This window comes from Rhinoderma darwinii, chromosome 11 (assembly GCF_050947455.1).
Source record: "Rhinoderma darwinii isolate aRhiDar2 chromosome 11, aRhiDar2.hap1, whole genome shotgun sequence".
NCBI classification, from domain to species: Eukaryota; Metazoa; Chordata; class Amphibia; order Anura; family Rhinodermatidae; genus Rhinoderma; species Rhinoderma darwinii.
Window position 1 is genome coordinate 88,470,830 of NC_134697.1, and position 25,901 is coordinate 88,496,730.

The 25,901-nt window shown below is 42.6% G+C and overlaps 1 protein-coding gene across 1 annotated transcript in view; it reads left to right on the forward strand.

Annotated features, from left to right (window-relative positions):
* The window catches only part of LOC142663692 (uncharacterized), a 40,990-nt gene extending 16,974 nt beyond the window's left edge, over positions 1–24,016 (forward strand). Inside the window, exons 5-8 of the mRNA XM_075842460.1 lie at positions 2,546–2,669; positions 2,760–2,854; positions 3,010–3,121; positions 21,275–24,016. Of these exons, the coding sequence (XP_075698575.1) occupies positions 2,546–2,669; positions 2,760–2,854; positions 3,010–3,121; positions 21,275–22,623 (1,680 nt within the window). The 3' untranslated portion in view covers positions 22,624–24,016. The remainder of the gene's footprint in view (positions 1–2,545; positions 2,670–2,759; positions 2,855–3,009; positions 3,122–21,274) is intronic.
* Positions 24,017–25,901: the final 1,885 nt, after the last annotated feature.

The window sequence follows — 25,901 nt, forward strand, 5'->3', positions numbered from 1 at the left end:
ATTGCCCCGGCTTATCTTATTGATGTATCCTCTCATGTATGAATTGTCTTTGTGTAACATCTTAAATGTTGTGCTCTATTCTAAAGGGGGTTTTACACTTGGCGATTATCGGTCGAACGAGCTCGTTGCCTATAACTGCCCGATGTAAACAGGGCAGCAATCTGCAGATGAACAAGCAAACGCTGGATCACCTGCTGATCGGATAGTTTAAAAAAGTAAACTAGTATCGTCGGCAGGACGTCTCCTGTGTAAACAGGGAGACGCGCTGCCGATTGGATGTATTATGTATGAGGTAAAGTTTCTTAACCCTTTAGACGTTTCACAGGAAATAAAGCCAAGTGGAGGTGAAATTTACGTGTTTCATTTTTTCTGCAGAAATTCCATTTTAATCCATATTTTTTTTCAGGATTTACCAGAGAAACCAAACTCAAAGTTTTATAAATACTTAATCCCTCGCAAACAGTCCCCTACTTAAAATTGATTATTGACCAATTTGGTTTCATATCCAATTTCAAGATTTAATGAAGCAAAATTGCAAAAAAATAAAATTGTCTCAGGAGGAAAGAGACTCCTTGGCACGGAACTCCCCATTTGATTGGTGTCAAACTCATATAAATTACTTTGGCATCAAGGTTTCGGCTGACCTCACAGCCCTTTATAAACTACTCTACGCCCCTCAACTCCAAGACCGTAGCAAACTGGAGTATCCCGTTCCCTTCATCCTTCGGGTGTAACAACTTGCTCCCCCTACCCGACTCTGTTATTACAAGTTAAAGATGAGTTCTCTTTAACCTCTTCTATCGAGGGTAACGCTATGATACCACAGTCCATTACAGCTAATTCTAGACCCTAAAGGGTTCTTGTTGTATCGGGATCTATCCCTACCGTCCCGAAACAATCCTCCTACCTAGATCTACCTCAACTCCGCTTTCTAACATGTCACAAGACACGCACTCAACTACATTCTATAATCAAACATAGAGATGCTAATAGACGCCCATCTTGGTTTGAATCCTTAGCCTTAATACAACCCCCCTCCCCCCAACGAGTAATTTCTATTGTGTATAAAAATCTGCTAAGCTACATGTCTATTCATGTTAAGCTCCTTCCTTTCTTATTGGCATGGGAGAAGGACCTTGGATTGAATTTCACTGAGGCTCAGATCAAAAGTCTATTATTGGCTCCCAAGACCACGTTTAGATGCGTTAGACGGCAAGAATATGGCTATAAAGTCATGTTGCGATGGTACTTGTCCCTCCGAGAAATTACATAAAATGGACCCTGGTTATCTCCATGTCTGTTGGAAATGTGGAACGAAGACAGGCTCTTATTTTTGGTGGACTTGTAGCGTGGTTGCCTCTTCTTGGTCTTATGTTTTAAATATCACAAACCGAGTATACCAAATGAACCCACCATTGAATGCGGAGGTTCTTGTCTTGCATATATTTAACAATCATTCGAAATCCCTTAGACTTGCCAGACCTCTTTTGACGGCGGCCCAACTCCTACCTTCAAAAACTTGGAAAGTGAGTTTTCCTTCCTCGATCTCTGATTTGCTAACCATGTGTAGCATCTTAAAGAAATAGCGCATTGGGCGAACTAGAAATCACAAACAATTTCGAGACATCTTGATGGCCTGGGCCAATTACTGGGGGTTTCTCTCTTTTATGATTTTGCCCATTCCCTTTTTCAGTGTAGTTCAAACTACAGGATGATGTTTTGCTGTTTCTCCACTTGACCTCCCTCCCCGTCCTTCCCCTCCCCTCGATGTAACTGGTTGCGTTAGGGTCTGTGGACTGGCTAATTTTTAGCCTTGTTATATTAGACCACTCATAACGATATATGGCTCTTCCTCTGAAGCCAGTGACTATAGTTGGGAAGCTCTCATTCCCAAAGTTATGTAAATGGTGCGTTTACCTTTTAAACACCGAATTCATTTCTGTAAAATGTCTTGATTAAAGGGGTTATGAGGGGACTAAAAATTATTAGCGGTGTAGTCCCCCTGTGAGAACACCGGCTAATACACATTCCGGTCCCCCGTCGTGCAGATTCTAAGAATTTCATAGATGTTTATAGTGCTGCCGGGGACCGGAAGTCTAGTTGCACAGTCTTCTTTGATGACAATACGACTCTTCGTCACATGACCGATCCCGCTGTTCTCCATGTACAAGCAGTAGTACAGAGAGTACATGGAGTACAGCGGGGTCGGTCACATGACGAAGAGTAGTAGCGGTGGTTAACAGTATTACAGCCTTCTCCCATTGATGTGAACGGGCTGTAATACTGTGAATCACCACTACAAGTGTGTCGGCGATTCACAGTACTAGCAGATCATGAATGAAGAGGAAGCAAAGCTCGTACGAGGGCTGCGGCACCTTCAAAACAGCTGATTGGCAGGGGTTCCGGGATTCGGACCCGGCCGATCAGATATTGATGGCCTATCCTGAGGACTGTGGCTTGCCCCTCTCCATAGACCGTTTTTATTTTGTTCCAAAAGGTCTGTTTTGGGATATTTCCACTGAATCTGTTTACTTGTGTGTATCAGGTTCCTATAAGACGTCAGGATGTCACTGTCTATTTCTCCATGGAGGAGTGGGAGTATATAGAAGAACACAAGGATCTGTACAAGGACGTCATGATGGAGGACCACCAGCCCCTCACATCACCGGGTAAGAGTAGTCCTAACGCTTGCCCTCCCAATAAACCGACCCTGACCCCATATAAACAAAGTATTCAGTCACCCTGTGTGTCTTCTACAGAGGGATCCAGTGTGAAGAACATGCCAGAGGGATTCTCCCGTCCCCTTACACTGAAATCTTCAAAGGGAAATCACGATGTCCCACACGATTATCAGGTAGATGTAGATCTCAACAAATGAGGTTGTGAGGGACCTTAGCCGATAAACGTTTCATCCTATTATCATGATTATCCGTGGCTATGCATGTTCTCGGTTTCCATAGAGGGTTCTGTTAAACCTTTCTTCTTATTTGTTCACTATGTGGGTATTAGGCCGAATATCTGACTTATATTAAAGAAGAAGCTATACCCGGAGAAAAAGACATGGATGTGGAGGTCAACCGGAAATTTAAGCAAGAGAACATTTCAAAAGAAATCGGCACAGGTGAGTGATAACCACTGGATTGTATATTTGTGTTTTTAGACCGTGGAAAGCTGTAAACTCTGCAGTTACAGACAATATTTTTTATCTGCTTAACCTTTTCTCAACCAATGACGTACAATTGCCGTGCGGGTACAGCATCGCTTTAAAATTTCACCATGTTAAGTGACACGGTGACAGAGTAGTGACGGCTGATCAATCACTACTAACTGCCAGGGGACCAATAAGAGCGGCCTCGTCCTGGCGATCGCTGAGGTGGTCAGCCAATGCTGACTAACCATTCTCCGCGTTAGAAGACTAAAATGAGAGGCACCTACTTAGTGCACGCGCTCTAACAGTCGCAGTTGAGTCTGTGTGATGGTTAGAGAAGGAGCTTATCAAGAGCAGATCAGTTTTCCATTAAAGAAAATACTTGCTTTGGTGTGATCAGCCCCAGGATCTTCCCAGTATCACCGCCAGTACTGATCTTACCCCCCATCAATGCCATCATCCCTGTCTGATCACCCCCATTATCTTTGTGAATTTTTCCAATAACCTATTAATAGGCTTCCGTACGTGGCAGACCAGGAGGCCATTGTTAGGCATCCTGTTTGCCATAGCAACCATTGGCACCCTGTGATTGCTCCCGAGGGCCGATGAGGTTAAAAGGGAGCCCCCTCCTATCAACCAATTAGCTGCCGCGGTCGCTTTTGACCGTGGTACCGAAGCGGTTAAACAGACTCCAAATGTCATCTGCTGCAGCAGGATGTTGGCTGTATATTATAGCCGGCACCCACTGCGGATGGTGCGGGCACAGCTCCTCTGCACGCGGGATCCCATGGACGCAACCGTACGCCCGTTTGCTAAAATGTACCATTGAAATGAACGTACAGAAGCGTCCATTTACGGGAAGGGGGGATTGGTGAAATCATGAACATTGACCTTTTCTGAGGTGAGCCAGGCCTGGAGTTCGGAAGATGTCGGTGTCCGTACGGTTGTGACTTCCTGCATAAGTCGTTAATGTGTACTTCGAGGAACGGTTGGTGGGCTAGCCACTTATGGAAAGAATTACAACTTTTTTGAGCTAGTCACTTTCCCCGTCGCTTGCTGGAGTTCTCCAGGAAACACTTTTCTATCTGGTATATTGCAATAAAATCGCATGCCCGTGCTGTGTGCACGGATTACAAATTGATAGTTAATGGACACACGATTTCGTAATACCGCAGTTTTATCCATAAAACCATGCAGCCATTAGCAATTCACTATAATAACTCTGCGTTGTGCCGTTTCAAAGTTATTCCTCTTAGAAATAAAATTGAAAACTGGGTTTTACCGTTGCCCTTGTCAAAGGGGCATGTCCCAACACAGTCTTAGGGTATGTTCACACGAGGTCATTACGTCCGTATTACGGACGTATTTCGGTCGCAAGTCCTGGACCGAACACAGTGCAGGGAGCCGGGCTCCTAGCATCATAGTTATGTACGACGAGTCCCTGCCTCCCCGTGGAACTACTGTCCCGTACTGAAAACATGATTACAGTACGGGACAGTTGTCCCGCAGCGAGGCAGGGACTCCTAGCGTCGTACATAACTATGATGCTAGGAGCCCGGCTCCCTGCAGTGTTTTCGGTCCAGGACTTGCGGCCGAAATACGTCCGTCAATTACGGACGTAATGACCTCTTGTGAACATACCCTTACTCTGCCAGCACTGATTGGACAGGGTTTGTAGGGACACACCCCTGAATTTTAACACCCAGTTTTCAATTTAGTCATAAATTTCTGGAAGGAATAACGAGAACGGCCTGACACTGAGTTCTAAGGCTATGTTCACACGCTTAATAAAAAACGTCTGAAAATACGGAGCTGTTTTCAGGGGAAAACAGCTCTTGATTTTCAGTCGTTTTTTTAAGCAACTTTCGTTTTTTGCGGCCGTTTTTGGAGCGGTTTTTCTATTGAGTCAATGAAAAACGGCTCCAAAAACGGTTTAAGAAGTGACATGCACTTTTTTTTTACGCGGCCGTGTAAAAAACGCCCCGTCGGAACAGAATGCCCTGAAATCAATGGGCAGATGTTTGGAGGTGTTCTGCCCCTGAATTTTTAGCCGTTTTTCTGGGCGTTTATGGCCCGAGAAACTGCTGAAAGTAGCCCGTGTGAACATACCCTAAGAAAGAATTAGTATTTCATGGGAATACAAGTTATTACTGAAATAAACATGTCAAGAAGAGGGAAGGGTCCTCTTCAATAGTAATTTTAAATGTAAACAATTGTAGAAAATTTTTTTTTCTGCTTTTTAGTTTTTTTTTGGTGACTGGGATATGTTGTTTTTTTTTTACTATGATTTTTTTATTAAGACATTATAAAAATGGGGTACAGTAATCATGTAGAATTTAGTCAACAACCACATACAAGCATCAATAATAATAGTGATAAATAAAGAGGTGGACCGCTGAAACAAGGAAAGAAGAACAATAAATCATTGATCTCAGATGGTCAGGCTATTGCGGTTATGTCTTCCGATTATAAAGTCAGAAGGGTATAGTGGAGGATCTCGCCACATAAAAAAAGAGAAAAAACACTCCGGCCTTATTCACGCGACAGTGAAAAAAAATATCCATTAAAGGCTATGTTCACACGGGGTATTTTGCCGAGTTTTTTGACGCGGAAACCGCGTCGCAAAACTCGGCAGAAACGGCCCGAGAACGCCTCCCATTGATTTCAATGGGAGGCGTCGGCGTCTTTTTCCCGCGAGCAGTAAAACTGCCTCGCGGGAAAAAGAAGCGACATGCCCTATCTTCGGGCGCTTCCGCCTCGGACCTCCCATTGACTTCAATGGGAGGCAGGAGAAAGCGTATATCTCGCTGTTTTATGCCCGCGGCGCTCAATGGCCGCGGGCGAAAAACGGCGCGATAATTGCCGCGAAAATCGGCGTGCAGGGAGAGGAATATCTGCCTCAAAGTTCCAAACGGAATTTTGAGGCAGATATTCCTCCCCCAAAATACTCCGTGTGAACATAGCCAAAAACTGATCACCTGTCGGCATCTCACGGCCGTTTTGCATCATTGTCTCCAAATTTTCACCCATTTCCAGTCCGTCTGTCCGTTTTTAATGGCCGTTTGACATCCATTTTGCATCAGTTTTTCATGGTCGTTAAAAAAAACTGACGAATTTCATTGTCAGACTTTATTTGTCCCAACCCCCTGAAAACACCCAAAGGAAGGTCACATGTTCACCTAGACACTATTTACATCCACCCTGTATATGATGCCACACCAGCCTCCCTGTATATGATGCCACACACCTCCTGTATATGATGCCACACGCCTCCCTGTATATTATGTCACACCCCTCTCTGTATATGATGCCACACCCCTCCCTGTATATGATGCCACACATCCCTGTATATGATGCCACACACCTTCTGTATATGATGCCACACACCTCCTGTATATGATGCCACACACCTCCTGTATATGATGCCACACACCTCCCTGTATATGATGCCACACACCTCCTGTATATGATGCCACACAGCCTCCCTGTATATGATGCCACACACCTCCTGTATATGATGCCACACACCTCCTGTATATGATGCCACACACCTGTATATGATGCCACACACCTCCCTCTATATGATGCCACACACCTCCCTCTATATGATGCCACACACCTCCCTGTATATGATGCCACACACCTCCTGTATATGATGCCACACACCTCCTGTATATGATGCCACACACCTCCTGTATATGATGCCACACACCTCCCTGTATATGATGCCACACACCTCCCTGTATATGATGCCACACACCTCCCTGTATATGATGCCACACACCTCCCTGTATATGATGCCACACAGCACCCTGTATATGATGCCACACAGCACCCTGTATATGATGCCACACAGCCCCCCTGTATATGATGCCACACACCTTCCTGTATAAGAGGCCACGTACCTCCCTGTATATGATGCCACAAAGCCCCCTGTAGATGCCACACAGCCCCGATGTATATGATGCGAAAAATGGTTTGCCTACCGGCAAGCAAGCCCTGTTTTCCAACTATGAAGATAGAAAATAATAAAGTATTTATTAGGTTTATGCAACACTGACAAACTACATATAGATAAAAGCAAGGTCCAATGCTGACTACAATCGGCACAGTGCAGAGTATGAGGAGCCTAGGGCCAACGGCTGCAGCACGTTGCACCCAGCTCACAATTAGATTAGGGAGTCAGCAGGACTCGTATTTAAAATGAAAGAGGAAGCCCCCCCGACATGTTTCGCTACGATGTAGCGTCTTCAAGGGTATCGGGGCTAATGACAGCGCGCGGCGAGATGTCCGTGCTTATATGTGTATTGACGTCATTCCACGTGTTCCCCTGCTTGGTAGTGGCCAATCAGAGAGAGGGTATGAGACGAGCACTCTAGTAAGTGATGGGCGTCCCGCGCTACCAATTGCCGACTAGTTGGGACAGCCAATGGGGATGAGATAAGGCGCGCAGGCGCATTAGGGTGAAAGCAGATAAGATACTGCTGACCATAAATACATGCCCTCATCGCGCATGCGCAGTAGCAGCAAAAATGGTAATAGAAAAAAATCCCCATACGTTAAAGCGGCTGCATATGATAGCGATGTGGTTATGGATAATGATAACTATGGGAGCAAATGAAACGACTGTATTTAGTCTATAAGGTAGAGTCTAATAAGATGACATAACGTCACTGTGTCATTTCCTGAGTATAGTTCTAAAAAGATGTAAAAGCAAGTATTGCCTACAAACTATGGTGAATAGATTGATTAGTAGAGATAATGTCAAAGACATAAGAATAAAGTTAGGTTCAATAAGGGTCAGTGTATGATCACATGACCCATAATTAATATAGAACGGTCAATTCAATAGCAAGTGCCATTCTAATGGCTATTTTTAAGTTAATAACTTCATAAGCGCATATATTCACAGGAACGCAGCATACGTAAAGCCCTCATTCAGACCACCTGGGCTAAGAGAGCCCAAACGATGGATACAGCGTGCCTCTTCCTGTAATAATTTTCGGTCCAGATTCCCTGCTCTTGGACCAAGTTTGACCTGCGTGACACACAAAAATTGTAGCGAGCAAGTATCACCATCATGAGAACAACGTATATGCCTAGATAAGGGTGTATCTTCTCTGTTGTTAATAGTGCTAAGATGTTTGGATATTCTCCTCCTCAGCTCCTGTACGGTCTTCCCCACGTACAGTTTGGGACAGGGACACCTAGCGATATAGACCACCCCTTTACTCTGACAGTTCATAAATTGTCTGACCTGGTATATTCTATTATCAACTGGGTTGGTAAATTGTTTATTGGTGGGCATTAAATGGCAAAAGGAACAGCGGCCACATGAATGAGAGCCTATGACAGACGTCCTCAGCCAATTTTTGGAGATAGTAGAAGGTCCAGTATGATGACTATGCACCAGGTAGTCACGTAGATTCCTACCTCTGCGGTACGTAATGGCTGGGACTGAGGGTACAAACCCCTGGACATCGGGGTCGGACAGAAGAATTGGCCAATGGCGTTCAAGAATCTCACGAACCTGTTGTGAACCAGTGTCAAAGGTACCAATACACCTGACCTTGGTAGTTCCACCAGACTCGATGGTAGTAGTCGTGTAGTGTGTACTCGTGGATTTTTGTTCATACAATAATTATTTTCTATCAGTGGCTCTTGCTCTAGCGTAAGCTTTGTGTAGCCATTTCCTAGGGTAACCCCGAGCTAGAAACTTAACAAATAGACCGTTGCATTCAAGTTCAAAAGCCTCCTTGTCAGAGCAATTCCGTTTGGCACGGAGATATTGCCCGATAGGGATTCATTTTTTGAGGGCAGGAGGATGGTAGCTATCCCAATGCAAAAGGCTATTTGTCGCCGTAGGTTTACGTGAGCTATCCGTATGAACACCACCAACAGGGTCCAAGGAGATTTTAAGATCCAAAAAGGTAATTTCTTTTTTATGAATCACATGAGTGAATTTCATGCCTATATGATTTGAATTAAGTGCGTGCATGAAATCGTGAAAGGTGTTAATGTCACCATCCCATAGGAGGAGAATATCATCAATATATCTCCCCCAGAATAGGATGTGACAAGTGTAGATAGCCAGTGTGTCAGTGAAAACCATAGTATCTTCCCACCGCCCCAAAAATAAATTAGCATATGTAGGTGCACAGATGGTGCCCATGGCTGTTCCTTTAGTTTGATGATAGAATTTGTGATCAAATAAGAAATAATTGTGTGTCAAAAGAAATCGAAGTAGTGTTAAAAGAAATTTATTGTGTGTATGGAATTGAATTCCCTTAGTACCCAAAAAGTGTGCAACTGCTGTGAGGCCGAATTGGTGTTGGATATTAGTATAAAGTGACTCCACATCAACACTGGCTATGAAGGTGGAGGGAGTGACATGTATCTCCTGGATCCTGTTGATGGTGTCCTTAGTGTCCCTTAGATAGGAGGGAAGAGAGGTGACAAATGGCGAGAGTATTTCATTTAGATACATACTTATGCCCTGCGTGAGACTGTCATTGCCAGACACAATAGGTCTCCCCGGTAATGGGCGGGTCGTCTTATGAATCTTAGGCAGAGCATAAAAGGTTGCTAGCGTGGGGGTGGGATTGTAAATCCGTTTGAATTCCTCATTACTTATCATGTTCTGTGTCTTAGCTGTATTAAGTAGCACATATAGTTCCTTTAGAAAAAGATCAGTTGGGTTTTTATCCAAGATTGAATACGTGGTGGCGTCATCTAGTAGTCTATGAACCATGGCCACATAGTCACCATGGTTCATAATCACAATATTGCCCCCCTTGTCAGAGGGCTTTATAGTAATGTGTTCATTATTACGAAGTTCGTCCAGTGCTGTTCTCTCCATGATACTGAGATTAGAGAGTGCTCTCTTTTTGTCTGATCTAATTTTTTTCAAATCGGCACACACTAGTTTAACAAAGATGTCCAGGTGGGCATATTGTGAGAAAGGTGGGGTGAGTCTAGATTTCGGACGCAGTGAAGAGAAGGGACCAACTGCTGTAATAGGTCCAAATTCGTTCTCGTACAAGAGGCTTTCAAGGTCCATGAGTGTGTCATGCTCCATTCTGTTACTGTTCTCCATATTCGTGGTGTTATTTTTAAAATATTTATGTAAAGCTATTTTTCTAACGAATAGGTTGACATCTTTACTCCAGGTGAACGCATCAAATAATGGAGTGGGAGTAAAGGACAAGCCTTTTTGTAAAAGTGTCAGCTGAGAATCACTCAAATGGACAGAAGAGATGTTAAACACTTGCATTTGGTCACTAGTATTCTGTACCTGAGACATAGATGGTATTACTAACCCAGATTCCATCGAGGGTTCGTAGTTCCTAAAAAAGGAAACGTATTCGGTGGTCCATTTACATTTGTCATACTGCCTGTGGGGCATTTGGTCACCATAGGGGTTTGACTGGAACTTCCTACAGTTGTACGAGAAAGAGGGGGTGCACTTGCAATGGCAGATGGAATGGGTGCTGAGAAAGTTGATAATGAGGGAGAGAAAGAGGAGGTAGTGGCATTCGGATGTAACTGGCATTTCGTGTTAGATCTCGTTTGTAATGTACTACGTTTTGAAGAGTTAAATCTATTAGTAGTATTTTTACGTTTGGTACCTAGTTTAAAACCAGGGGACCGTACAGTGTCGTCAGTGCCTGATACCTCGGAGTCAGAGAAGTCCGTGAAAACTTGTACACGTTTACGGACAAATTGTGACTGTGTCTTGTATGTATACACTTGACCACTATCGAAGTCTCTGCGATCCCTGATATATTTACGGTGCTTTCTCTCCTTTATTTCAGTTTGTAACTTCTCAATATTCTTTTGCAATTGGGTTTCACAGTTATTAAATTCACTCAGGGAATTAAGACCCTGAATGTCACCAATTTCTTTCTCGAGTTGCTGTGCGGTTTTATTATATTCCCGTTTTTCAAATTCCAGGATGTATTGTAATAGTTTTAAGGAGCTATCGGTCAGAAGCTCTTCCCAACCTTTAATAAATTCTGTGTCGCTGCGATAGGAGTTAGGGGTGATGTTTATACGGAGACCCCTATAGACAATTTTTTGCTGTATATATGTCTCAAGACTCACAATTTCCCAGCAGGATCTAATATACCTCTGGTACGTTTTTTGTAAGTCCCTAAACGCAGTGTGTATGTCAAATTGGTGCAGCGGCACATTATCTGTGGAGAACACATATGCGGCTTCCGCAGAGAGTGTCTCTGAATTGAACCTCCTGTTAAGGAAACCTGCCATAACCAGGGTGTAGTATATATATATATATATATATATATCTCCAGTGTGTGGAGAGAGTCCTAAAGATGGGTGATTTGTATCGATGTATATGATGCCACACATACTCACCAATGCAGCACTGTCTTCTTCAGGTAAGGTCCCCCGTCTTCACGGGAATTGCGGCGACGCGATGACACATACTCACCGATGCAGCACTGTCTTCTTCTGGGCTGGTCGCTAGTCTCACGGGATCTGCGAAGGTGGCGCGATTACGTCATCCCGTCTTCTTCGCAGGTCCCGTGAGACTAGCGACCAGACCAGGAGAAGTCGGCGCTGCATCCTTGGGTATGTGTCGTCAGGCCGCTGATAGTCAGCAAGGGAACAAGCATTGGTCGCCACTTGTTTGATGAACAAAAATATATAGTAAATCGGGGTATGTAACTTGCGGAGTACTCCTCTTATACTCTTGCCTTGCTGATTCGTTGCCCCCTTGGGCAGCACCATCAGGTATGTAGAAAATAGTTTGGGTGGAGTACCCTCAAAAACATGTAGTCCAATAGCCAGAGATTGAATAGTGAGAGTGTGTTTTTTTTGTTTTTTAATACTATATTGACAGAAAAAGAAAAAAAGTTAAGGTTTTCAGAATATGGCGACACGAAACAATTTTTTTAACACAACTTTTTTATATAAAGTGTATCAATTTGGAATAAAGTCAACATGTCATTTTTACTTTAAATAAGTTTGTGTAGCCAAGGAGCGATATTGTTACATCTTGTGTATATGGTGCGCGCGCGTGTATATATGCGTGTGTGCATGTAGAACTCTATGGTTGTATTTATTTATATCACTGGCACAGTATATAAAGGCATTCGAGTACAGACACATATAGTAGCTGCTGGCTTACATTGATATAGCTGCAAACCGCACCAATTTGCTGTATTTCCCACAAGTCAGCGCAGTTTTCAAATGACTGTTAATGTCCATGCGTTTTTTTTTGCTCACATTAACGATAATTTGAAAGCCGCACCGATTTGTGGTAAAACGGCATGGGCTACGTGTTATACTGGACACTTTTTGTTCCGATCTGATTGTTTGCATTACAACAGTGTTTCTCAAGGTGCGGTGCACGTATCACAAAGGGTACATGCTGCACTCACAAGGAGTACGTGTTTTGTACAAACCATTCGGGTAGAAACACACTAAGCAGAATCAGGACGAATACGTGGCGAAAAACTACACAGTGTATCTGCCTTGGTAGCCGCAGGGAATTCCATACGAAAAGCCGCTCCAAATTGTGGTGCAGTGTTTCGGGCGGCATGTCTGCTTCTGAAATCCCGCTGCAATAATAAAAAAAAATCTTTAAACTTATCCGCCCGTAGTCATGGTGGCGCGTCTTTTCAGTTGGAATTCCCTGCGGCTACCAGGGCTGTGTCGCTGTACGCAGCATATTCATCCAGATTCCGCTTAGTGTGTTCATACCCTAAGGCTGTGATCACACGCTTAACAAAAAAACGGCTGTAAATACGGAGCTATTTACAAGGGAAAACAGCCCCTAATTTTCAGCTATTTTTTAAGCAACTTGCGTTTTTTATGACCGTTTTTGGAGCTGTTTTTCTATTGAGTCAATGAAAAACAACTCCAAAAACGGCTCAAGAAGTGACATGCACTTCTTTTTACGAGGCCGTTTTTCCCATTGCAATCAATGGGCAAATGTTTGGAGGCGTTAATGGCCTGAAAAACGTCTGAAAATAGGTTGTGTGAACATACCCTAAAACTTGCCCTACCATTCAAGACTGATTTTTAATTTGTTGGCAGATGATTGATGTGTGAGCCGACATGCTTACAGAGTGAGGGTAAGGACCCACAGGGTGGATCCGCTGCGTGTACACAGCACATCCTTCCTGGAAACTGCAGGGAATTCCGCCGAAAGACTGTACGAAATTGCGGCACCTTCATTTCAATTTTTGCCTCAGGCAGCAGAAGTTGGAAGGTAGTCTGATATATTGGCTTACCTGGTGCTTTATTTCACAGGTATCCACTCGTCAACTCGCTGACGGAACCCATTAAAGTTCTGCCGCTTCCGGTGGTGCCCGTTGGGCAATGGAACTGTTGCTTCCATTATTTCCTTGTTCAGCTTCTCCTGACAACGACGTAGATGTGAACATCGTCTGAGAAAGGGGAAAAGAGGAGATACTGGCCTCTAAGGCCGTGATAATGCAACAATCCTTTGGGTAAAGAACCACGAGTTTATTATACTCCCAAAGATTAAGACTAAAACAGCATATAGATAAAAGTAGTGGTAAATGCCATGATAAGACACATGGCGAAAACTCGAGTTTCGCCAACCGGCTTCTACGGGGGCATGTGTTACTATATTATATTCCCCCTCTTTTCTTCAAACCTTATAGTATCAATTTAAATACAAAGGACATTTCAAATATTTACAAAGTATTAATCCTCCGAACATCATCTAATCAAAAGCAAATGAATGAGCAAGGACAGATGCTAATATCTATAGACATGAACATATTTAATACTAGACTCGGGACTAGATGACCTATAGGCGTCTCGCAGTGACGTGTATTAACCATTCATAAAATTAAAGAATTCTCATGACTTACAGACAATAAGAAAGGAAAAACATTGATTCACGGATTTAGTAACTCACTAAGGTCAAGTGAACGTAGCTAATGACCACCCCAAGTTACAAAAAGGTTCAAGGAACCATGTTATTGATACAGGTAAGGACCAGAAATATACATAGAAGTACAAGAAACGATTCTCATATACGAGGAAAGTAATGAGAATGGTTTCCAAAAAATACTTTTATTCAAAAAAACATACAATTCGGCTCGATCAACTTCGAAGTAAGTCCCCTGGGACTGAACACAATGATTCCAGCAACAACGTAGCAGCGCCGGAAGTCTTCATGTGAGAGGTTGTTCTGAAACCTCGTCGCGGCTGACTGGATGTTTTCAATAGGACCAAAATGGTGTCCTTTCAGGTGAGTTTCGATTTTGGGGAACAAAAAAAGTGCCGTGTCAGGACTAAAGGGGGGATGAGGAAGGGTAGGGATGTTTTTTTTGTGCCAAAAACTCCCTCACAGCCAATGATGTGTGACTCACTTGTCATGGTGGAGAATACATGTTTTATCAATGTCAGGGCACACTTGCAAAACCCTTCTTCTCAAACACTCCAGGACCTGTAGGTAAAAAGTCTGATGGTCTGTCCTGGGGGTACAAATTCTTTGTGAACAACTACTTAACAGTCCAAAAAAATTGATGAGCATTGATTTGACTCTCAATTTAGTCATGCAGGTTTTCTTCGGTTGAGGTGAATTGGGAGTGTGCTATTCTGTACTCTGCCTTTTTTTATCAGGATTATACTCCAAACCCCATATTTTATCTCCAGTAATCACTCTACGCAAAAAGTCGGTCTCATTTGTCACACGATCCAACAGTTCTAGGGAAAAGAACTGACGTTTCTCCTTCTGCTTATCCGACAAGTTTTTTGGGACGAGTTTTGCACAAATTTTACTCAACTGAGGATGGTCCAGCCGTATACTTGAAATACCCCCTCAACAACCTCCATCCTCTCTTTCCTCACGCAGCCCTCATGGGGAGCGTAAAAAATCATTCTCATTACTTTGTGGGGTACCTCATATATGCAAAGATTGCAGATCGAAAATAAAAGTTGAATGTGTCGGTAAAGAGGAATCGATCGCAGGATCATATCTTAAAATGTTCCAATTTTTTATTAGGCTTTTCAATTGCCCTACGTTCTTATTGTATGGTGTAGATCTTTTTATATATAATAAATAGTTTAAAATCCAGAGTAATCTGGGCTGTGAGAATGTGGGGTTAGCTACTTACTAAGTGACCGTGTGGCCTCCAGTAGGAAAGGACCCATCTTAAACTCTCTAATCAAGAAACATATATATATATATATAATATAAAAATCGGGCTGGAGATACATCGTATCTCAGCACACTTCAAGAACATATATCACTGCTCACCTTAAGGGCTTATTCACACGAACGCGGGGATAATCTGACGTGAAAAACAGCCATTTATTCACGCTCGAGTTTCACCCGTGTGGGGTCCGTTTTCACGGATCCCCATAGACTTGAGTCTATGGAAGGATTTCTGAAAACGGAAGATAATAGGACATGTTTTCTATTTTTCAAACGGACCCTTCGTTGAAAAAACGGCTGTGTGAACGACCCCATGGAAATACATGCGTTTGTGTGAAGGTCGTTGTTTTAACGTCCGTCACACGGACGTATTCAACGTTCGTATGAATAAGCCCAAAGGGTTGAATTTTCAGGGTACGGAATCGGTAAAAAGGAATGAGAGAGGAGCCTGGATTATATAAACGCAAGAGAAAACTTTTGGATTTTCACCCTGTGAAAATTACATCCACACGGGCTAGATAATGATTTACAGCTTGGCTCTTACCTTCATTGGTAGTCCTGGTATTGTACCCGACCTGTTTAAGCCCTTAACTCAATGTCACGTAAATGTAGGTAACGGGCGTTAAGGGGAAGTATGGAGCGGGCTCATGGGCTGAGCGCGCTTCATATTCAGCAGGTGTGCAACAGTAAGACTCAAAAATCACTCTGATTACACCCGTTTAACCACATAAATGCCGCAGCCAATAGCGACTGTGGTATTTCAGCCGTTAGAAAGGGGGGCGGCCCCCTCTTACAGATCTCGGCCCTCTCGCGGTGCAGATGGTTGTCTGCCATCTTTGTGCTCCTATTAAGCCCTGCCAAAATCATGCTATACTGCAATACATTAGTTGGTTCAAGTCTCTTTTTCCAATTAAAAAAAATGAACACAACTTTTATCACCACGTGTGTAAAAGTCCAAACTATTACAATATAATGGTATTTAACCTGCACGGTGAAAGCTGTGACAAATAAAAATTCAAACAATACAAGAATATGACCCCTGGTAGTTGGCGGGCACAATATACAATTACAAAAGAGAAGGTTGCCTGCAAGCAACCAAGCCCAATTTCCCAACTACCAAAAATAAAATAAATAAATAACCTTTATTCAGCTACGTATAGCTAGACAGACCACAAAAAAAATGGATTAAAATTACCACTACCTAGTGGCCGGACATAAGCATATGTTCCCTGTGTTACCAGGCATATGTAGTAATTGAAATAGGAGCACTAGTATCTTCCCTAGCCAGATAAATTGTTAGAGTAACTAATGTATGACAGTAAGTCCGGTCAGCGGTAGGTGTTTCAAATCTTAGCAGCCCACCCGACATGTTTCGCTACTAAGTAGCGTCCTCAGGGGTACACGGGGCTAATGGCAGTGCGGAATGAAAGAGATCCTAATATAGATGTGTCAGATGACAGATCTGAGGGTGTGTCAGGACAGGCAGCCTATGACCGTGAGGAAGACACTATGGCATCTCAGCTGTAGCTGACCGACGAATGAGCAATGGGATAAGATACTCCAATGAGGAACAGGAGGCGGCGCATGCGTGTAGCAGTGAAATGGAGACTTAGTGCAGCCAGCATCACCCGGACAGTAACTATCCGAGTGGGTTTCGAGCGCATGCGCAAATAAGCAAAGTTTCAACTTAGTGCCAGCAAGTTCGCTCTACCAGCCCAGGATTTAGCCAATGGATAAAAAGGTAAAAATTTCTGTCATCATCGGACTGTCGATGACCGGCATATGTGCATTCTTAGGATATGTTGGTACTGCGGAGAATAGGGGTAATGGGGCCAGTGGCTATGAAGGGTGAAAATAAGTATTTAATAAATAGGACTAGCACCAGTAAACAATAAGGGACGAAGATTACATATAGTAATAAAGAGGGACCTTATGTACACTTATAAGACTAATTCATATTCTAATCCTAAACGAAACACAGTGTTCACTGACTTCTCTGAGTCGGATACTTCAGGCACGGAGGAATCGAGAAACAATACCGTCAGTTTGAGACTCGGTACCAAACGAAAGATTAAGAACAATAGACCAAGTTTCTCTAAAAGAACTCCGACTGTATCTAGACAAACAACAACGAACGTTCCTAACCGCATCACAACATGTCCCTCTTTTACACCAAATTCCTCATCTATCTCATCTATGCCTGTCTCTGCATCCATGCTAAACCTTATGAACACACCGTCCAGTTCTCAATCCTCTCGTGCCAATCCAAGCCTAAGTGGAGGGGACAACACAACCAAGCATTCTACTGGTCCCCACGCCACTTTTCCTTTTTTAGGCCCACCCAGTCTGAACTGGGGGATAAAACCTTAACATCTAATATACAGGCACTAAGGGATGACGAGATGCAGATAATAAATCTATCCTCCTGTCAACTCAATTCTCATCAACTAACCTTGCTTAAGAAGGGTTCATAAAGCAATCTCTCCTCTCCCTGGAAGACCCATTGTGTCGGGTAACGACAGCCTAACACAGGGCATTAGTCTCTATGTCAATGAGATATTAACACCATTTGTCTCCTCTCTCTCCTCTTACCTTAGGGACACTAAGGACACCGTCACCAGGATCCTTGAGATCAACGTTACCTCTACCACTATGATAGCGAGCATAGACGTGGAGTCACTATATACCAATATTCAGCACGATTTAGGACTCACTGCTGTCAAACATTTCTTAAGCACTAAAGGCACTCAATTCCAAGGACACAACGATTTTGTTCTGTCACTCCTACGTTTTTTACTTACTCACAATTATTTCATTTTTAATCATAAATATTATCACCAAAATAAAGGCTACAGCTGAGATGCCATAGTGTCTTCTTCACTGTCATAGGCTGCCTGTCCTGACACACCCTCAGATCTGTCATCTGACACATCTATATTAGGATCTCTTTCATTCCGCGCCGCCATTAGCCCCGTGTACCCCTGAGGACGCTACTTAGTAGCGAAACATGTCGGGTGGGCTGCTAAGATTTGAAACACCTACCGCTGACCGGACTTACTGTCATACATTAGTTACTCTAACAATTTATCTGGCTAGGGAAGATACTAGTGCTCCTATTTCAATTACTACATATGCCTGGTAACACAGGGAACATATGCTTATGTCCGGCCACTAGGTAGTGGTAATTTTAATCCATTTTTTGTGGTCTGTCTAGCTATACGTAGCTGAATAAAGGTTATTTATTTATTTTATTTTTGGTAGTTGGGAAATTGGGCTTGGTTGCTTGCAAATAAAAATTCAAAACGTCAGAATTGCTGTTTTTTGGTGACCTTGGCTCACAAAAAAAATGGAATAAAAAGTGATCAAGAAGTCAGATATACCCCGAAATGGTACCAATAAAAGCTACAGCTCGCCCCGCAATAAATAAGCCCTCATACCGCTCAATCGACAAAAATATTAAAAAGTTATGTCTCTCAGAAGGTAGCGACACATTTTTTTTTTATACGTTTTTTTTCTTTGCAAAAGTCCTAAAACATAAAAATACTATATAAATTTGGTAACTCCATTATTGTATCAATGTGTAGAATAAAGTTAACACGTCATTTATGCTGCACAATAAACGCCGTAAAAATGAAATCCCAAAAACAATGGCGGAATCGATGTTTTCTGCCCTTTTCACCCCACAAGGGTTATTTTTCAGTTTCCCATTGCGTTATATGGTACATTTAACGGTGCCACGAAAAACGACAACTCATCCTTCAAAATACAAGCCCCCATACGGCTATGTCGGTGAAAAAATACAAAAGTTATGGCTTTTGGAAGGTGGGGAGGAAAAAATGTAAATGAAAATCGACCTGGTCATTAAGGGGTTAAGGATAGTTTGTCCGCTGTAATGTGCGCTTTGCTGTTTTTCGATCTGTAACCTTTGCGTATGTATGAGGATCGTTGCTTGAACTTCTATGTATATTTCCGGTCCTTATCATTAGCAATAAGGTTAGTTCTTTGAACCTTCCAAAAGTTACTTTGTATCTTGGGGCGGTCATTCACTAAGGTCACGAGTTTGTAGTCCGTTACTAAAGCCGTGAATGGATGTTTTTCCTTTCCCATTGGCTGTAGTAGTCATGTGACGACTTTGATTTTATGAATTGGTGATACACATCGTTGGGAGACCCCTATTAGTCATCTTATCCTTTGTCTTGTGGCTGTTTTTTTAAAAGGTAACTAAATGTTCAACAAACTTCTGACATGTCATAAGTTTTGATCGGTGGGGGTCCGAGCACGGAGACCCCCACCAATCACTAAAACGAAGCGGCAGAAGTGTTCGCGCTCAGTCGCTTCGTTTCTGTTCGGCTTTTTACGGAAAGCCGATGTATCGGAGTACGGGCTCATAGACATTCTATTGAGTCCGTACACCGCTACATTGATTTCCAGAAATAGCCGAACAGAAACGAAGCGACCGAGCGCTCACACAAGCACTTCTGCTGCTCTGGTGGGGGTCTCCGTGCTCGGACCTCCACCAATCAAAACTTCTGACATGTCACTATGACATGTCAGAAATGTATTGAATGTTTAGTTACCCTTTCATCTGTTTTTGTTACGTTTAGGTTTTATGCTTTAGTTCACTGCGTTGAGCCTCATGGATGTGTGCAGGATTCAAATATGGTATTTTAGTAAATATGTGTCTAGCGGTTGTTATATTTATGCATCTGTCCTTGAATTTGCTTAAGATTTAGATGATGTGGTGAGGATTAATACTTTGTAAAGATTTTAAATATCCTTTGTATTTAAAATAATACTATATAGACAGAATATAAGAAGGGAAATACAGTATGGTAACACATGCCCCGGAAGAAACCGTTTTGCGAAACTCTAGTCAGGCCACACATCTGAACTTGGCATTTACCACTACTTTTATCTATATGCTGTTTTACTCTTCATGTTCTGTGAGTGTTTTTTTACGTTATCACACCATTGGAGGCCAGTATCAACTCTTTCGCTTTCTTAGTAATTAAGGAGGATACAGACCCCGCGTTGTGGATCATATGCCATCTAATTGACAAAAGAGATCTTCTATGCAACGTGTCTGACTTTGACCTAAAGCAAGATGAGGTCCTTTAAACTGCTGAACTCCTATGTGTAACTCTGTTTCCCCAACTAAGGCCCCATGCACACGACCGTAAAAAAAACTCTGTAATTGCGGACTGCAATACGGTCCGCAATTATGGACCCGTCCAGTTCTATTGACCACGGACACCTGTTCGTAGCACTACGGAAAGGTGTCCGTGCTGTAGATCCGTGCTGGGAAATATGGAGCATGTCCGACTTTTCAGATTTTGCGGGCTGTGCTCCCATAGTTTGTATGGGAGCACGGCACAAAAATGTGGCCCGCGGGTGTCGGCGACCGGCTGTGCCCGCAATCGAGCTGTGATTACGGGCTCGGCCGTGTGCATGAGGCCTTACTGTGAGCTGGGCAGATCATACTTTTAGATTGACTGTTTTATATTAACGTTTGGACCTTCTTCACATTGATTCAGCAGCGCCCATGTTCTATATAGATCAATAACCGTAGCTTTAGAGTTACAAATTTATTCCGGCTCTCAATGCAAGTCGATATGAGTCTCATCGACTTGCATTGAGAGGCTGACCTCTGGTTCCTACAATAGACGATGTAGGAATTGGATAGTGAGAATGGTGATCATGTGACCCAACGGCGGCCCGGAAATGAAGTGGCTTCCCGTGACATAAAGCATCGGTTAAGCCAATATACTTGCACTTTCTCACATTTTCCAACGGGGGAGGGGGCAGAAGAATAGCCAGAGTACTTTCATTTCATGATATATGTTCCATAAAAATACAAAAAGTACTTCTGAAATTAATGTGTTTTTTTTTTTTTGGGAAGTTTCATTTAGAAATATTAACTGTACTGTGCTTTGTTGAACGATTAAATTTGTTTCTATTTCTGGCAGATGGCTGCATCAGAAACTTAGAGAAACAACTTCTTGAATCACCAGATTATGAAGTCAAATATAACAATTTCACAGAAAATAATTTTGAAGAACACTTTATTGCATCAAGTGAAACCTCAGTCCTTCACAGGAGAGACCTTCCTACTGATCCCAACAATCCCATGGAAATGTCATATAATCCATTACAGAATGATAAACAAGATATTGGAAGAGAGGGTAATATATTTCCATTCTTCGAAGTTGGGAAAATGTTTACGAAGAAACTGAATTTTTCTACACATAAGAAGACCTACAGTGATGAAGCAACATTTTCATGTAAGGAATGTAGGAAAAACTTTACCCAGAAATCAGATCTTGTTCGACATCAGAGCATTCACACCGGGGAGAGACCATTTTCATGTTTAGAATGTGGTAAATGTTTTAGACAGAAATCGGATCGGTTAAAGCATCAAAGAATTCATACAGGGGAAAAACCGTTTTCATGTTCAGAATGTGGGAAATATTTTGCCCAGAAATCAAATCTTGTTAAACATCAAAGAACCCACACGGGGGAGAAGCCATTTTTATGTTTAGAATGTGGGAAATGTTTTACCAGTAAATCAAGTGTTCTTGAACATCAGAAAACTCACACAGGGGAGAAACCATTTTCATGCTCAGAATGTGGGAAACGGTTTACAATAAAATCACTTCTTCTTAAACATCAAAGAATCCACACTGGAGAGAAGCCATTTTCATGTTCAAAATGTGTAAAATGTTTTGCCAGTAAGTCAATGCTTGTTGACCATCAAAGGACTCACACAGGAAAGAAGTCATATTTTTGTGGAGAATGTGAGAAATATTTCACCAGGAAATCGAGTCTTATTGAACATCAGAGAACTCACACCGGGGAGAAGCCGTTTTCATGTTCAGCATGTGGGAAATGTTTTACTCTGAAATCGCTGCTTCTTAATCATGAAAGGACTCACACAGGGGAGAAGCCATTTTCATGTTTGGAATGTGATAAATGTTTCACCAGGAAATGGAGTCTTGTTGAGCATCAGAGAATTCACACAGGGGAGAAGCCATTTTCATGTTCTGAATGTGGGAAATGTTTTGCGCTGAAATCTTGTCTTCTTAAACATCAGAGAACTCATACAGGGGAGAAACCATATTCATGTACAGAATGTGGAAAATATTTCACCAGGAAATTCGGTCTTGTTGAACATCAAAGAATTCACACAGGGGAGAAGCCATTTTCGTGCACAGAATGCGGGAAAGGTTTTTCCCTAAGATCACTTCTTCTTAAACATCAAAAAACTCACACAGAGGGAATATATTTTGTCAGGAAATCAGATCTTGTTGAACACTAGAAAAGTCCTTTTCATATTCAGAAGATAAAAAATGTTACACCCGTAAGTCAAGTCTTGGACATAGAGGATGAAACCTTTTACATGTCAAGAAATCATCTCATGCTGATCATTAGAAATGATACGCCGGGCAAAAGCCATTTTAATGCCCAGATTTTATTTAAAATATTGAACTACAGGTAATTTTCCAAGATCTTTTCTTTAGATCTAAAACACTACAGTCGGGTAATAGTTGTCACAATGTCTTGACCTGATGTGCCGTGAAGTATAGTACAGTTATATTGGGGGGTAGAATGCAAGGTGCAATGATAGCTGCTTAATATATTCCGAGAAGAAGAAACCATTTTTGTGAAATGTTTTACAAACATCAAATCTTTCGGACATAAAAATTTGGTGGCACGATCGGTGATCAAAATAATATTTGCAGTCTACTGAGATGTGAGATCAAATGGGGGAAAAAAAGAGCTGGGCGGAGCCAGAAAATATGGAAAACCCCTCAAAGGCCACTAGAGAAAGTGCAATGAAAAGTCTAATTTGACTTAAAATGACTAGTGGTACAAGAAAACCTGGTACGGTGCACAAACTCTTCCCTCGTTACTAGGGTTACTTTCCGCGTTGCCGATTCTGTTCATTTGGCCACATGCATGAGTTAGCTTTTGGCAACAAAAAAAATAAATCCCCATAAGCATGTACTCTCAATCGAGCGAATGTGTTCATTTTGAGGGTGGAAGTAGAAAGCCACTGCTGGACCCGACTGGTTTATCTCTCGTAGGAAGAAAAAATTGGGCATGTTGAAATCCAAAGCGCACTTTGATTTAATGTGCATAGGCGACTTTGGATTGCACTTATTTTCTGTAAAGTTGTTTTTGATTTTTATTATTTACCCTTTTGCTCTTAGTTTGTGTGACATAGATTTTGTTATTGTTAGTCTAGTATATGTACTTACTACTACTTGTACAATCTGCAGGCTGTACCTGTACAATTTACAAGTAAAGGTGGTCATACACATTAGTAGAATGTCGGCCGAACCCTCCGGACTTTCTCCTGACGGCAGATGCCGGGGAAAGGATTGGTCAGTTGGATCTCAAAATGTCGAACCCATTGGTTCTCAGGGGAGATTTATAATACAGTAGATCCACGCTCCGCCGAGCGTGTATGTGTATGGGGAGGATCTAATGTGTATGGCCATTCTAAGAGTAAGCTTCTTGGTATTGTTGGTGGCTCCCGGTTCCTGATGGTTTGTTGATGGATCCCAGTTCCTGATGGTTTGTTGATGGATCCACCCTCCTCGTTTTGTTTTGTTTCTACTTCCCACCATCCCATGTATTGTATATATTTTTCTGTTATATTGTCAACTTGCAAACATTTATAAATAAAGAATATTGATTCAAAAGAAGTAGAATGAAGTACAGTCAATCAAAGACAACCAAACACCTAATAGTATTAATCAAAATGTGGCAAAAATACACATTTTAAATGCCATATAGCCGGCATAATTTATAGATCCAAGGAGGTTCCCTCAATAGTTTAATACATATCACAAATAGAACTTATAACAAAATAAACTGTTAACGCAGCACCAGCATAGGTTTATGAGTGATCGGTCCTGTCAAACTAATATGCTCAGCTTCTATGTGGAGGTAAGTTCTAGACTGGACCTGGGTAAGGCTGTGGATGTGGTTTATCTAGACTGGACCTGGGCAATACTACAGAGGAGGAGAATGTAATCCAACAGAGGAGTATAATATAATACTACAGAGGAGTATAATGTAATACTACTACGGAGGAGGAGAATGTAATCCTACAGAGGAGGAGAATGTAATCTTACAGAGGAGGAGGAGGAGGAGAATGTAATACTAGGGAGGAGAAAAATATAATTCTACAGAGGAGGAGGATGTAATACTACTACGGAGGAGGAGAATGTAATACTACGGAGGAGGAGAATGTAATACTACAGAGGAGGATAATATAGTACTACAGATAAGGAGAATGTAATACTACAGAGGAGGAGAATGTAATACTACAGAGGGATTTGTCTAAGCTGGAGGTTTGGGCAGAGAAATGTCAAATTGTAACGTCCGCGGTCGCTGACCACAGACTCCTATCTTCCTGCAGACGTCGTCCTTCCCAGAGATGCCGGCACATGCGACCGTCCTGTCCTGCAGTGACCATTAGGGTATGGGCTCGAACTCATTCCCGGCCTCAATGAGCCAGAGCGCACACATGTGTGAGATTGAGCTGATTGCTCCCAGATCACCCTGGACTATAAGAAGGGCCCTGCCTCTTCCTTCATTGCCTGAGCGTTGTTTATACCTACCCGTGTCTGTCTTTGCAAATGGTCCCTTGAGTGTTTTCCAGTTCCAGTGCTCCCATTCCTGCTACCTGTATCCTGTGCTATCTTGTTCCAGTGCCGTGTAGAGTTGGAGTCGTGTTGTGCTGTCTATTACGTCTGTCTTGTTACACCACGCCTGGTGTCTGCCTGCTGCCAAGGTCCCATCCGAGCCTATCCTGCTACTGTCTGAAGTTACCACAGGTACACCTATACGAACTATAGACTTTGACTTGTATCCTGTTGGCCAGCTGCCATATCGTCGAGGCGGTACAGCCCAGTGGGTTCACAATACCCACAGATCATGACAGTAATACAGTGTAATGTGGATAAATGCAAGGTTATGCACTTGGGCCTAAGAAACAAATTCTACAATTATGCATTAAATAGTAAGACACTGGGTAAAACTACTACTGAAAAAGATTTAGGGATATTGGTGCACAGTGCATTCACCTTTAGCAACCAGTGCCAGGCAGCTGCAGCCAAGGCAAATAATATCACTGGATGCATCAAAAGAGGCATAGATGCTCATGACAAGAACATAGTTTTGCCTCGATACAAGTCACTAGTCAGACAACACATGGAATATTGTGTACGATTTTGGGCACCTGAGTATAAGAAGGACATGGCTGAGCTAGAATGGGTGCAAAGAAGAGTGACCAAGGTAATTAAGGGAATGGGTGGATTGCAGTACCCAGAAATGTGTAGCGTCCATGGCCGCGTGCCGCCGGGTTTACTCACTCCCCGACAGCTGCAGCCATGGATCTGTGAGCACTGGCTTGCATTTCCTTCCTAGGAGATGCCAGCACTCACTTCCGCTCCGGTTCGCTTTGTCCCGTAGGGTGCGCGTGCACGCTCGTGCCCGGTCTTAAAGGGACAGCTCGCGCACATGTGGACAATCATCATCAACTGCACATGATTTCCTAGACTATAAGAAGGGCCCTGCCCTCCT